Source organism: Nerophis lumbriciformis, linkage group LG01 (assembly GCF_033978685.3).
Source record: "Nerophis lumbriciformis linkage group LG01, RoL_Nlum_v2.1, whole genome shotgun sequence".
Lineage (NCBI taxonomy): Eukaryota > Metazoa > Chordata > Actinopteri > Syngnathiformes > Syngnathidae > Nerophis > Nerophis lumbriciformis.
In genome coordinates, this window is record NC_084548.2 from 33072908 (window position 1) to 33089392 (window position 16485).

Genomic DNA, 16485 nt, shown 5'->3' on the forward strand with positions numbered 1-16485 from the left:
CCCCGGTGCCACTCACACCGGTGAATTGAATGATGAATGATAGGTGGTGGTCGGAGGGGCCGTTGGCGCAAATTGCAGCCACGCTTCCGTCAGTCTACCCCAGGGCAGCTATGGCTATGAAAGTAGCTTACCACCACTAGGTGTGAATGATTGATGGGTTCTACATGTAAAGCGACTTTGGGTACTTAGAAAAGCGCTATATAAATCCCAGTTTTATTATTATTATTAAGATTGATGATCGCTAATTTTTAGCTCTATTTTTTTAATGCCTGGCGATCAACTGACACACCCGCTGCGAACAACCGGTAGATCGCGATTGACCTAATTGGCACCCCTGTCCAAACAATGCTCTTTATCATCTATTCTCTTGCCAGTGTGGTCATGGTAGTTCAGCAGGTCATTTGCCAGATGCAATTTGAAATCCAGGAACTGTTTAGTTGTTTTTGCAGATCAGTTAAACATGACTCTGTCCGACTACTAGATTCAGGAATTTGTTATGGCAACATCAACAAAATGAGCAACTGACTGGTTTTGATAATCAGGTGACATAAGCTCAGCATGTTGTCACAGAGGTCATACCATTTTGTGATTGCCCCTTTCCGAATTACCATCACTGGCGCTTGCCCCTCCCTTCACTTTTTAATCGTGTATTACCTGGCATCCGATATGGCTTTGGGACTTTTTTTTTGTTATAGTTTTATTTACTGGAAGGACCTTGTCCAGGTCTTCATCCAGGGGATAAATGGATTTGAGTTCACGGTTTAAGTACAGGCGACTTCCTGTGGGAAGAGTTCCGGCCATGTGCAAGCCTGTTGCTGCCCCAATGCCCAAATGTTGACCAATTATTACATCCTTCCCTTGCAATACAACAAGTCCAACATCCAGTAATTATTAATTAACATAGAAAATAAATTGCACATAGCCCACAAACAAAAGTGTTTTGGTGAAGGAGTGTAAAGACAAACCATAAACTAGCAGGGTCGTATTAGCTAACTTCACTTGTCCTCATACCCATTACAGCTCACATTTATAAACGGACTATTACTTTCCTAACTTTGAAGTCTGACAAAATATATGGACCAAATACAAAATGTCTTCTACAGAGGACACACATAAATATGCTGGGTCTCAAAAGGATATGAAAGCCTTTCCAAATACAAAACTATGTACACTAGAATGCTGTCATGCATTTCTCCACACTCCTCTAAAGCGTAACACAGATCATGCCAGGAATAATCTATTCAGCCAAGCTTAGCTGATGTGACAAACAGCTAGCGTGTCAAAACTTCCAGCTACAAAAGGCTTCTGAATGTGCAGTTCACACTTGCTTGCCTGGTGGTCTGTATTGAATTTGAGCAATGGAAGAAACACACACATTAACCCTACCTCATTCTTGAAGACGCAGGCAAGCCCCTATGAACCATGGAGTCAAAATGAGGGGCGACATAAACACTGTTTTGCACTGTTTATCCAAAAGCCTTACATGCATGAGGACACAATGTAAGATATGTTTTCTACCAGATACTGAAATGTAAGTTGTCACTGTACAATTTCATGCATGCACACATGGAAGCACCTCAACATCCACATGCTTAATCTCAGTGACGGCAGCTGCATCAACATTCAGCCCCAACAAACTCTAAGTCAGAGTGTGTCAGAGAATGAGAGAAATGGAGTGTGTCTACATTACAGCAATAAAGGTGGAGAGGGGTGGTCTCCTGAGAAGTCATCGGAGGACAGTGGAGAGGAGGGGGTCAAGGGAAAGTAGATAGGTATGAAAGGAGACCGAGGGTTCAGACCTAGGGAAATCTAGAGTGAGACATCTGGAAAAGAGAAAGTCGTTGGGAAAAGGAGGAAATTACCGCTGCCCAACAATGATTTACTGGGGAAATTCTTATATATCTCCCTCTTCTCCACCTCCTTCTCTAACCTACCAAACCTTTCAACCTCTCTTTGCGCCTTACTGCTGACTCAGAAAGATTGATCATCATGTGAAATACACATTCTATACATTTGCAATTTAAATGGCCTAAAAATCTTTAAAGACCATTGATAAGGTAGTCTGTGCACTGATTGGCTTTAATTCTGTTGTTTCTCTGCTCCTCCCTTCAGGGATCTCAGTATGAATAACATCAGCAAGATCCAGCCAAGAATCTTCCACCGACTGCACCTGTTAACAGAACTGTGAGTACGGAATCCTTCAACTTATATTCAGTTAATAAATACCAGTGGCATTTTAGACACTAGGTTACAGAGCCTTCCACAGCACCGAGACTGCACTCTTAAAGGTTTTTAATTACTTGTTTTTAATGACTGTTTCTGGCAGTTCAGCCATTTTATTGCTTTTAGACCTGACTGCTGCTTTTGACACAGTTGACCACACAATTATTTTATTTTGTTTGGAAGACTATGTGGATATCAGGGGGACTGCTCTGAAGTGGTTCAGGTATTACCTGTCAGGGAGAGGTATCTGTGTAAGATTGGGGGACTCAACTTCATCCATCGCCCCCCTTGACCGTGGAGTCCCCCAAGGATCAATTCTTGGGCCCATTCTGTTTGCACATTACATAATTTCCCTTGGTACAATATTCAGAAAGCATGGCATGTTTTATCATTTTTATGCAGACTGCCAAATATATTTGCCAATTTCTAAAAAGAATCTTACCCCCCTGTACCCCTATTTTAGTGCTTAAATGACGTCAAGGCCTGGTTGGCGCGGAATTTTTTTTAAACTAAAAAAGGAAACATCTGCAGTTGTGCTCCTGGGCAACAGTGATCCTCTGCAGGACTTGGACTTTTTTAAGAACTATATGTCCCACAGCCACCAGCATTGGAGTCATTATAGACCATGGTTTTAAATTTGACAAACAAATCAACACCATTGTTAAATCAAGTTTTTATCACCTTCGGCTTTTATCTCATCACGTCTGGACTACTGTAATGCACTTTACACTGGAATAAGTCAAAATGCAGTGTCACGCTTACAGTTAGTCCAGAACTCTGCGGAACAACATTTTAACAGGGACCTAAAAAAGAGAACACATCACTCCGATTCTCGCTTCTCTGCATTGGCTTCCTGTTCGTTTTAGACTTGGTTTTAAAATGTTATTGTTTGTTTTTAAAGCTTTGAATGGACTGGGCCCAAAGTACATCAAGGACCTCATCCAAAGTTATGCTCCAGCTCGCGTATTGAGGGCCGAGGGCCAGTTCCAACTTGTGGGGCCTAAAACGAGCCTTAAAACTAGGGGAGACAGGGCCTTCTCTGTTGTTGGCCCTAAACTTTGGAATGTTCTGCTCCTTCATGTCAGAATGGGCCCCACTGTTGAATGTTTTAAATCTCGTCTTAAAACCCACTTTTATTCTCTGGCTTTTATATCGGTGTGAGTCTTGTGGTCCTTTGTGTCTTTTACTGTGTTATTCCATTATATTGATTTATTTTTTTATTGTTTTATTCTATTTTATTGATGTCTTTTATTATATTATTATTATTATAATAATTTGTTTGTTTATCGTTTACTTGTTTCATTTTAAATGCTTGTAATTTGATTACCTTTGCTGTTTTTTTATGTGCAACACTCTGGAGACAGTTTTGTTGTTAATAGTGTTATGTAAATAAAGGGGATTGGATTGGATTGGATTGGATAATAACCTTCTAAAGTCACAACTCATACATGACAAGTCACAACTCATACATGACAAGGAAGTCGTAGCCCGAGCAGCTGATCCATGCGATTGATGACTCTGGCCTGCCTCTCATCTCTCCTACTGAGAAACTGCCTGAAGCAAAACCTAGGGAACTCTGGAATGAATACTCTAAGGAACCTGATATTCACTTAGAGTGAATATATGGTGCTTGTAGCGTTAAGCAGGTTCTGTGTGCACCACATAAATCCCATGCTTCCTTGTCTGCCTTGCCAGCTGCACAGTTCACATACCCTTGGTTGAGTCAGACATGCTAACAGTCATACAAGCATCATTGAAAATGTTTTGTGATAGTTACCAAGACATTTACCATTTCTAAGATTTTTCTTGGAGAAACACTACATTTTCCAAACAGGTGACTGGTCAACTTGTGATACACAAGTACTGTTTTTAAAGGGGACCTATGATGATTTTCCTCTTTTCTGACCGCTAAATGTTGTCACTCATGTTAAATAATGCCAGCTTGTCAAGTCAGAAGGTTCATGCATTTGGGCATGAGTTTGCACACAGTTTTGAATGCCTCTGAACGCTGTTTTGAAATTATCCCGTTTATTTGTCCACCACATTTCAGACGGGATTGTTTTGCAATATGGATTAGCCGCTGCAAGCTGGCATCATTCCAACATTATTATGGTCATGTTGAAAAACCACAAGAGAAAGCTGTGCATCACATTTTTTCAGCATCCAAATGTTATATTTTGTGTAAAAGCTGTGAAGATGAAGCATTATTTGCATCTAACTGTGACATCCACAAAACAACATCATTGTGCAACATGAAGTTTATTTTTGACCGTGTCTGGGAAAAAATACAATGGTGACGTTAGTCTTCAAAATATATATTTTGACAGTATACGGGGCAGTTTAAGGAGGGGATTATTTGCATCTCAAAAAGTTAGCCCCCCAAAACAAACTGTTTGCAGCATATCGTCGTCGCGCTTGAAATATCACGCCTTCACTACATTTTTTGTAACTTTTTTTCAAGCATATTCTACATGCTTTTGGCCTAAATTAAGTGTTAAATTAAGTTTGATTAAGGTATTATAGTACAGTATTTGTCTTTTTTCTCTTGCTGTTATATTGTGGCAGGTGATAAAGTTATACACTGAGTGAGCTACTTCTGTTTCCGGGTTAAGAGTAAACCATCGGGACGGCGTGGCGCAGTTGGGAGAGTGGCCGTTCCTGGTTTAATCCCCACCTTCTACCAACCTCGTCACGTCTGTTGTGTCCTTGAGCAAGAACACTACACCCTTGCTCCTGATGGGTCGTGGTTAGCGCCTTGCATGGCAGCTCCCGCCATCAGTGTGTGAATGTGTGTGTGAATGGGTGAATGTGTCAAAGCGCCTTGAGTACCTTGAAGGTAGAAAAGTGCTATACAAGTATAACCCATTTACCATTTACATCCTAACGACAGTGGCTAATTTTGGCCCTAACTTCACAGCGACAATTAAGTTGACCAACTTTTGGCAGAACAATCTCAATCTCATCAGTAACACATCTCCACATTGGTAAAACTGACACGAGTAAAAAGACAACAGCGGGGCACAGCATCAGACATTCGGCACGGCACTTCGGGCTAACTGAGACTGCTATCAGTTTTCAACAGCTGTCCAGGCAAAGTGGAGCTGAACTCTCTTGTTTCAGGTTGCACTTTATCTTCGACATCAACAAGACAGCTTTGGCGTGAGATATGTGGAATGACAATACAGGACATGTATTGCTAACAAGATGCAATGCTAACAAGTAACAACAAAGCTAATGATCATAGTTGCGACTGTTGACCATGTTTTTTCAAAATTAACAATACGCCCGTCGTTTTAACACACGGAAGAAGCCTAGTTCTAACTTATATGAATTATCCAGGATGTGACAAAGTATTTCCACGTCATGGCTGTGTTATAACGGCCGGGTGACGGCCATAGCAATGGCACTTAGAGGGTCCTCCAGGCTACGGGTGAGTACTGTAATCCACAATAGAACACAATCAAGGCTACCGTATTGGGTGGAATGAACAAACGTAAAGGTGAATCAGTCTTATTTTATGTTTTGAGAACTCAAATAATGTTAAAAAATATATATTTAGAAGGTTGTATACAGTTTTATTACTCTCCAACTATGAAAATATTTCATTTATTAATAAAAATCCTACATTGAGGAAATTTGTTTGTGATAATGTGCAGTACCAATAAACAGCAATGAACGAGGGACGACTGTATTCAGAAAGGGTGTTAAAAATGTGACCGTGGAGTTAAAGTTGCACCAAATAATATCCAGTACATGGTATTTACACTAGTGTTGGGCCGCGTTTCTCAGCTCTGGTCCGTACGGGCCACAGCGGTACTCAGCTGTATTACTCTTTTTCAATGCTTGTGGCAGTAATGACAATATCAAACAAACAAAAAGTCTATAGCTAAAGTCAAGGATAAGATTCTTAAATGCAAAAACGATCACTAAAGTGGTGAAGCTGTGTTTACATTTACACTAAATTTTTATTGATAGTTTATGTAAAAAAACAAATGTTATTCATGAATTCAGTTAAAATTTATTTTAGCACTGCGTAATTGTACGTACATGTATTTTTCATTAGTTTCTATGAGTCCATTTATTTTTGGAATCAGCCTGAACTAAGCCTTGATAATAATCTGTGTGATTAACACATAGTTTCACATCATTTTACAAGGCTTATCCTAATAAATGTGACAACCGGGGCGCATGGTGATGCGGGGTTTTCGTCTCTCAGGATGCAACGGACTTCGGACACAGCGTGAAGGTAAAAAAATGATTTATTTACGGAATAAATCAGAAGGAACAAAGAAAAGGGTGCTCATAGCACATAAGGTAAAAACTAAAGGTGGCTAGCATGGGAGCTAGCGAGTTACAGAGCCTAGCAGGTACAGAGCAAGAACAAAAGTCATCTACTGTTGCAAAAAGCAAACTAGGAAGCAAGACAGACTGACAGGGAAGGCAGGCTTAAATAATAATGTCAGTGATGACAAACAGGTGCGCGTCGGGAACTCACACGGCAGGTGAAAACAATAAGCAGCCATGGCAACAAACTCAGGTGTACCGACAGGCACTCAAGGAGTCCAAAACTAACAAAAAACACAAGTGCCTCGAAAACGTAAACAAAAATATGATCCGGGCAGGGGATCATAACAATAAAACTGTAAATACGTTAGATCAAACTAATGAATTCTATTAAAATAAAGAGTCAATTTTGTCAAAAGTCACCTTTGACAAAACATTCACACATGATTTAATAAAAGCAAACAAATGCAACTCACTTTGTTCGGTGTAGACCAAGTAAATAACAATCAAGTCAAAACAGAATCCTATTTAGACCAATGTGACTTCTGCAATTAAAAAAACAGCAACATCTACTGTGGATGTGACTGTGTGTTTACTGTAGGTATATGAAGTTATTTAGTTGTAGCGCGTGTGTGTATAAGAAATGGTCTAAAAATAAATTAGATTTATGATTCTTTCCCCTACTTTTTAAAGAAACCAATGAGTACAAATGACAGAGTAATTCAAAACAAGATTGGCAGTGTGCAGAGCGACTGTTTGAGTGAACTGTGTTTTGTTCTCATCATACATAGTATCATCATACATACCTGGTAACCTCAGTAAGCTGAATTTTCGCCAGTTTGTTTGTTGTTGCGGTTTTGTTCGCCTCATGAAGTTAGATTTCCCGCACTCGACTACAGGCTTCTGTTTCAGATGCAGGAAAAGGTTTGTTGTGCTGCTGCCTTTCTTAAACCCACTTTGCAGCGTGCAGTCATTTGTTCCACACCCGTTTCCGGAAAACCAAACTACAGACAACACTTTTCTTTTCGTCGGAACAAACATCTCGCTCTCGTTAGCATTAGCCATGTTTTGCTGGGTGTGTGAATCTCAGCTATGGAAGTAAGGCGGAGGGCAGAAGCTACAGAAGCTCCTGGGGGGCAAAAAGTATGAGGAGGAGCAAGCAAGATGGGGAAAAAAAATTATATGTATTAAATCGTCTGTAACAAAAAAACTTAAATGTATCAATAAAATCAATATATTGCCCTGGCTTAGTGTCTACTTTGATTGATTGATTGATTGAGACTTTTATTAGTAGGTTGCACAGTGAAGTACATATTCCGTACAATTGACCACTAAATGGTAACACCCAAATACGTTCTTCAACTTGTTTAAGTCGGGGTCCACTTAAATTGATTCATGTTACAGATATATACTATCATGTATACTATCATCATAATACAGTCATCACACAAGATAATCATCAGGGTGTATACATTGAATTATTTACATGATTTACAATCCGGGGTGTGGAGGGGGGGAGGGGAGGGGGGAGGATATCATCAGTCATCAACAATTGAGAACAGAGAAATGGATATTGGAACAGTGTAGGTCTGACTTGGTAGGATATGGACAGCAAGTAGTGGGCAGAGAGAGAGAGAGAGAGAGCGAGAGCGAGAGCGAGTGAGAGAGAGAGAGAGAGAGAGAGAGAGAGAGAGAGAGAGAGAGAGAGAGAGAGAGAGAGAGAGAGAGATCAGAAGGCATAAGAAAAAGTATCTACATTTGATTGTTTACATTTGATTATTAACAATCCGGGGAGGGTATTAGTTTAGGGTTGTAGCTGCCTGGAGGTGAACTTTTAGTGCGGTTTTGAAGGAGGATAGAGATGCCCTTTCTTTTATACCTGTTGGGAGCGCATTCCACATTGATGTGGCATAAAATGAGAATGAGTTAAGACCTTTGTTAGTTCGGAATCTGGGTTTAACGTGGTTAGTGGAGCTACCCCTGGTGTTGTGGTTATGGCGGTCATTTACGTTAAGGAAGTAGTTTGACATGTATTTCGGTATCAGGGAGGTGTAGCGTATTTTATAGACTAGGCTCAGTGCAAGTTGTTAGTGTTTGAACAGTCAATTATTTTACAGTTGCTGCTTGTTAAACGTGCATAATGATGAAAGTATAAGATCAGCTGCTGGATTAACATTATGTTGACTTTGAAACACAAACTAGGGAAATTGGAGGTTTTATATAAATTAAACTACATTTATTGGCTGAGACCGATTTCTTCTCTCAAGAAAATGGCCAACAAAAATATATTCAATACTGGCACAATGATCAGCACAGAGCAGCGCTTAACTTCAGTATTGAAATATATGTGTGGACGGGAGTCAGAGGCTTTGGATGCAGCTTCATCTGTTTTGTCTGTCTATAAACAATTCTCACCATCTTTTACAGCCTCAATGATCTTTCTTTCTCTGCATTGCTCAAAAGTATTTGTTTTAACTTTATGGAGAATATTGCCTTTGTAGTAATATCCAACAAAGATATTTCTGCCCTAAGGACATTTTTTTTAAATTTACTACCTTCAGAGAAACATCTTGAAGATACACTTTGTGTCTTGAAGCAAAATATTTTTTTTTCACCATTGAGTGGTGAAGAAAGTGAGGTCATAATGAACACAATTACAATTTATACTATACACACAAATTAGATGATGGCCTATCACAATATGGACAGGACGGGAGATAGAGAGAGACATTGTTTGATGTGCATCCACAGTATTTGCGGGTAGCGCCAGGAGAGGACAGGACCAGGCACGCTGGGACTGCCAAAGTGATAAATTGTTTCATGTTCAGTTTTACATGCTGGCCTTCCATGTATATCTCCATTCCAGTACATTTGAAAGGCCTTCATCTCCAAGTTACTCTAGGCTATTGAAAGCAAAGGTTATTTCTTTCAATGGGTTCTTGACACATTTTTGTGAAAAAGAAGCAAGCAAATACAATCCTTTAGACCTCATTCAGCAGGTCCTTGATAGGCCCTTCAGACAAACATAACAGTTTATAGTGTTAGACTTTATTTATTCCAATACTGTGAACTCTGAGCCAACATTGAGCAAGCAGCTTATCATTATTACATTTAATGGTTGTCCAGGGTGTACCCCGCCTACCGCCCGAATGCAGCTGAGATAGGCTCCAGCACCCCCCACAACACAGAAAAGGACAAGCGGTAGAAATTGGATAGATGGATGGGTGGTGATTCAAGTTTTATGCATGTATTAAATCTCATCACACTTTGACTCCTTATGGTTTTAAAAGATAACAGTGACAGGTTCAGTGGCCTCCAGCAAAGTCTCTACCATTTCGAGCTAGTTATATTATTAATATCATTAGTAAATATAGTTTGTTCTTTTTATCAATTCCATTTTAAAAATAATAAAGACATTTCAATTAAAACTGTCAATTTGAACATAAAAGAAAAGTGTACTGTATGTTTGCATATTAAAGAAAGAATAACCATGCTTAACTAGTGTTGTGCTAATTTAGGCACCTCACAATTTGATTGCGATTCAAGGTTTTATGATTTGATTAAACAATTATTGATTCATCTTTTAGATCCAACATTTTTCCCCACAAAAAAGCCGCTCTCAATACATACTGTAATTTTATATATAGCCTTTACAAAGACACCTTATTTTAAACAAAACTCTCTATTTTACAGATTTCAGTACGAGCAAGTGTTATACCAAATGCAATTAAACAAATAAAAAAATAATAAAGACTTCCATCCAAAATATTTTACAAATAGTTTAAACTAAAATTGGCAGCTTTTTCTGTTCTGTAGGTTTAATACTGCAGCGAGCAGTGTTGGCGTTTGTGACTTTTTCTTTAGAATTGAATTAATCAGTGGCTCAATCCGGTGTGGTGTGAGGAAGGTTAATTTTGGAGAAAAAAAAATAGATTACATTTTTTCTGTTGATGTTTTCCCGTGGTTACGGCAGTTGTGGAATAAAGCAATTGCTAATCGAGCTCTTCGTCATTTTCCTAATGGCACGGTAGAAAGTACAATACAATCTGTCCTTTAAAACTGTCCAGGCAGATTTTTTCGTTCCAACCAATTTCTAATTGCTGAAGTTCTGTTTGTGTGGTTCTGTTATGGAAAATAATAGATTTTTGAAAGTTTGCTAATCGATATTGATTTTCAAAGTGTCACATCGCAATGCATCAAAGAATCGACACCCTTAATGTATGTCCAGGCAAAATTAAAATAAAATGTGTGCTGTCAAACAATTACACATTTTATTCAGTTATAAAAACCCCAATTCCATATGAGTTGGGAAATTGTGTTAGATGTAAATGTAAACGGAATACAATGATTTGCAAATCATTTTCAACCCATATTCAGTTGAATATGCTACAAAGACAACATATTTGATGTTCAAACTGATAAACATTTTTTTTTGCAAATAATCATTAACTTTAGAATTTGATGCCAGCAACACGTAACACAAAGAAGTTGGGAAAGGTGGCAATAAATACTGATAAAGTTGAGGAATGCTCATCAAACACTTATTTGGAACATCCCACAGGTGAACAGGCAAATTGGGAACAGGTGGGTGCCATGGCTGGGTATAAAAGTAGATTCCATGAAAAGCTCAGTCATTCACAAACAAGGACGGAGCGAGGGTCACCACTTTATCAACAAATGTGTGAGCAAATTGTTGAACAGTTTAAGAAAAACCTTTCTCAACCAGCTTTTGCAAGGAATTTAGGGATTTCCCCATCTACGGTCCGTAATATCATCAAAGGGTTCAGAGAATCTGGAGAAATCACTACACGTAAGCAGCTAAGCCCGTGACCTTCGATCCCTCAGGCTGTACTGCATCAACAAGCGACATCAGTGTGTAAAGGATATCACCACATGGGCTCAGGAACACTTCAGAAACCCACTGTCAGTAACTACAGTTGGTCGCTACATCTGTAAGTGCAAGTTAAAACTCTCCTATGCAAGGCGAAAACCGTTTATCAACAACACCCAGAAACGCCCTCGGCTTCGCTGGGTCTGAGCTCATCTAAGATGGACTGATACAAAGTGGAAAAGTGTTCTATGGTCTGACGAGTCCACATTTCCAATTGTTTTTGGAAACTGTGGACGTCAAAGAGGAAAAGAACCATCCGGATTGTTATAGGCGCAAAGTTGAAAAGCCAGCATCTGTGATGGTATGGGGGTGTATTAGTGCCCAAGACATGGGTAACTTACACATCTGTGAAGGCACCATTTATGCTGAAAGGTACATACAGGTTTTGGAGCAACATATGTTGCCATCCAAGCAACGTTACCATGGACGCCCCTGCTTATTTCAGCAAGACAATGCCAAGCCACGTGTTACATCAACGTGGCTTCAAAGAAAAAAGAGTGCGGGTACTAGACTGGCCTGCCTGTAGTCCAAAAAATGTGTGGCGCATTATGAAGCCTAAAATACCACAACGGAGACCCCCAGACTGCTGAACAACTTAAGCTGTACATCAAGCAAGAATGGGAAATAATTCCACCTGAGAAGCTTAAAAAATGTGTCTCCTCAGTTCCCAAAAGTTTACTGAGTATTGTTAAAAGGAAAGGCCATGTAACACAGTGGTGAATATGCTCTTTTCCAACTACTTTGGCACGTGTTGCAGTCATGAAATTCTAAGTTAATTATTATTTGAAAAAAATAAAAATAAGTTTACGAGTTTGAACATCAAATTTCTTGTCTTTGTAGTACATTCAATTGAATATGGGTTGAAAAGGATTTGCAAATCATTGTATTCTGTTTATATTTACATCTAACACAATTTCCCAACTCATATGGAAACGGGGTTTGTAGATCAGATTGTAACTGGAGGCTTGTTAGTGAGTGACGTCAGTGATCATTTACCGGTGTTCATGGTGTACAATATTTACTGCAAAACATCCAAACGTGTAAATAGTGAATATTATCGAAGAGCCACAAAAGAAAGATCATTAACAGCACTAAAGAATGATTTAGCGAAACAAAACTGGGATTCTGTTTTTCAAACGCCAGATATAAATGCAGCTTATAATTTAGTTCATGACATTGTTTTCTCACTTTATGATACACACTGCCCCATCAAAAAATGCACTATAACTAACTCCACAAAAACTCCATGGATAACCAAAGGGCTTGCAAACGCTTGCAAAAAGAAAAAATATTTATATAGGACTTTTTTTAGGCTTCAAACCATAGAAACAGAACAAAAGTACAAAACATATACAAATAAATTAACCAGCATATTAAGAGCAAGCAGAAAAGAATACACCACCAAACTTTTAGTCCAAAAGAAAAAATGATTCAAAGGGAATTTGGAAGGTATTAAATACAATTATTGGGCATGGTTCAAACAGTCTTTGTTATCCGGAGTTGTTTGTTGAGAACGACCAAATCATAAGTGACAAGAAGATGATTGGTGACGGCTTCAATATGTTTTTTGTTAATATTGGGCCTGAGCTGGCAAAAAAAATCCCAATTAATGATGAACAGCCCATGGAACTTATTGGAAAAAATCCTTATTCGATGTTCCTTACTCCGACTGTCGAAAAGGAAGTCTTAGAGGCTATTCAGAAAAGCAAGAACAAAACAGCACGTGACATTTATGACCTCGACATGAGGAAGGTCCGGAACGTAGCGGAAGAAATCATCAAACCATTCACATACATCTGCAATTTATCTTTTCAACTTGGACAATTTCCTTCACAAATGAAACTCTCAAAAGTCATCCCCATTTTCAAATCTGGAGACAAACACCACTTCACAAATTACCGGCCCGTCTCCCTTCTGCCACAGTTGTCAAAAATATTGGAAAAATTATTTGATAATAGACTTCGTGGCTTCATTGGAAAGCACAAATTATTGTCCGATTGTCAATACGGGTTCCGACAAAATAGGTCAACTTCATTAGCTTTAAGTGATCTAATAGAGAACATTACTAATGGTATCGAGAAAAACAAATTTGTTATAGGAATTTTTATTGACCTGAAAAAGGCTTTCGATGCCATTGACCACCAGATTTTGGTAAATAAACTGGAAAACTATGGCATAAGGGGAGTGGCAGGGAAACGGCTGAAGAGCTTCTTGAATGAGAGACAGCAGATTGTTCAGATCGACCAACATCAATCTACACTCATGAACATAACCTGTGGAGTCCCCCAGGGGTCGATACTAGGACCCACACTATTTATAATGTATATCAATGAAATATGTAAAGTATAAACACTGCTGAAGTTCATCCTCTTTGCTGACGATACAACCATTACATGTGCAGGTGACGACCTGAAGCAACTTCTGGCCTCTGTAACTGAGGAGATGATCAAGTTAAAAACTTGGTTTAATACCAACAAATTGTCTCTGAATTTAAAGAAGACCAAAATCATGCTCTTTAGCAATCGCAAAAGTAATATACCCATCAAGATTGTTATTGATGACACACCAATAGAATATGTTCAACAAAATGCATTCTTAGGAGTGGTAATAGATGAAAATATCTCACGGAAGCCTCATATAAATTACCTGAGGACAAAAGTTGCTAAATGTGTTGGAATGATGAGGCGATCATGTCATTTATTAAACACCAATGCTCTGCTGTTATTGTATCATTCATTTATTATGTCATATTTAAACTATTGTGTTGAAGTCTGAGGAAATTGTTATAAATCCCATCTACAGCCTTTGGTCACTCTACAGAAAAAGGCCATTAGGATTGTGTCCAATGTTCACTACAGACATCATTCAAATCCACTATTCATGGAGTTAAAGCAACTTAAACTGCACGATGTGATCAACTTTAAAACTGCTCAAATTATGTTTAGGGCATCCCAAAACTCTCTACCATCCAATATACAGAACCTATTCCAGGATAGAGATGCTCACCATAGTTACAGTCTAAGAGGAAACAACAAATTATATTTGCCTGAATTTAGAATAACTTTAAAATCAATGTGCATTTCAGTGCGTGGAGTCAGTCTGTGAAACAACTTAGGGGACGAGTTAAAAAAGTGTTCTAACATGATTCAATTCAAAAGACTGTTTAAAAAAGAAGTACTGAAGAAGTACGAGGAGGAAAGAGAGTGATGCCCTCAGCACATAGTGATGGGAGAGAGGTGTATGGTCAGAGAGTGTTTGGGCCTGTGTGTGTGTGTGTGTGTGTGTGTGTTTTGTCTCGTCTAAAAGTAACAGTGGTACTATTGAATTGTTAGTGTACAGGAGCTTTTCTTGTTTTTGTTTGTATAGTATTGTTCTTGTATTATATTGTTTATGTTAAATGTGGAATGAGTAAGAGGGGTTGGGATATTATAAGCATCTGCTTCATCCAACCCCTTTTCAAGCCTTGCATACATGTCTCTGCCATAATGTAAAAAAAAAAGTGTGTTGTTGTATTGCGCAGGTTTGAAATAAATACTTCAATTCAATTCAATATGTGCTTTGCAATCAAGTTTTTTTTCTCACTCCAGACTCAGGAGTCTAAGATTGACTTTTTTTTTTTTCCTCCCCAGCGTGTACCTTTTCCCCACCTTTAACGAGGCCCCACTGTGGCCACCCATCTGTGTTCCTGTTCTCTAACCCTGTACAGTGTTTGTCTATGGACCACAATGGAAACAAGCCATTTGCCTTTTTAAAGCATTACATGGATTCAATTCTTTAAGATGTCAATAAACTTCTCAATCAATCATTCACTTCTCATAATCTTGAACGGTTTGTGCTGAAAACAAAATGTTGTTGTATTTGTGTAATGACAAAGATCCATCCACAAAATATCACATTACCCGGCTATTTACCTATAACATATTTCTTTAACAGGCAATGGGATTATATATTTTTTCTTATCTACCACATTCACTCAAATGTCAAACACCTTACAATACTAATACAAAGTGGAATTCAAACAATTTTTCGGAGTTGGCAGTATCTAAGCGGCACAGTACATATTATTTTAGTGTAAAGTGACAACTAAAACATGACAATTTAAGAATAACAGCCAGTGATGTACTGCTTTACAACTTTGGTTATTTGAACGGATAACATGAAGTTTGTATATTATAATGTTGGCCATCTTAGTTCTGTCGGCGCACACCAAAGGAACTATTAAGATCAATTTCTACTTTTTCTTTTACTATTGCCAACATCATTTTTTTTCTAAAATTCCTCATTTGCATTTGTTATCTCATGAACTTTCCCCTGAAATATTTCAACATCTGAATTTTGCTGTCATAATTTCAAAAATTAACACTAGAATTCAGGAGTAGGAGGTCGTCCTGGTCGTGGAACTCTGGACTAACTCTATACGCTCGGCAGGATCCTTGAGGGTACATGGGAGTTTGCCCAACCAGGCTACATGTGTTTTGTGGACTTGGAGAAGACATCTTACTGTGTCCTTTGGAAAGTCCTGTGGAGAGTCCTGGGGACCGTCTGATTGTGGCGGACCTCTCCCTGTGTGATCAGTGTCAGATCTTGGTCCGCATTGCCGGCAGTAAGTCGGACCCTTTTCCAGTGAGGGTTGGATTGGACTGATGGTGTTTTCGACTTTTATGGACAAAATTTCTAGGTGCAGTCAGGGTGTTGAGGGGATCCGGTTAGGTGGCTGTAGGATTAGGTCTCTGCTTTTTGCAGATTATGTGATCCTTAAGGCTTCATCTGGCCAGGATCTTCAGCAGTCACATGATCGGTTCACAGCCGAGTGTAAAGCGACTGGGATGAGAATCAGCACTTCCAAGTCTGAGACCATGGTTTTTGCTCTTAAAAGGGTGGAGTGCCATCTCCGGGTTGGGGAGAAAATCCTGCCCCAAGTGGATGAGTTCAAGTACCTTGGGGTTTTGTTTACAAGTGAGGGAAGAGTGGTTTGTGAGGTCGTCGCGTTGAGAATGGAGCTGAGCTGGAAGGTAAAGCACTCAATTTACCGGTCGATCTACGTTTTCATCCTCACCTATGGTCATGAGCTTTGGGTTATGACCGAA

General features: G+C 39.0%; 1 protein-coding gene across 4 annotated transcripts in view; it reads left to right on the forward strand.

Moving 5' to 3' along the window:
- lgr6 (leucine-rich repeat containing G protein-coupled receptor 6) overlaps positions 1 to 16485 on the forward strand; it is a 91141-nt gene that overhangs the window by 40700 nt on the left and 33956 nt on the right. For all 4 annotated transcript variants that reach the window (XM_061979825.2, XM_061979840.2, XM_061979834.2 and 1 more), the window contains one exon: positions 2113 to 2184. In XM_061979825.2, the coding sequence (XP_061835809.2) occupies positions 2113 to 2184 (72 nt within the window). The remainder of the gene's footprint in view (positions 1 to 2112; positions 2185 to 16485) is intronic.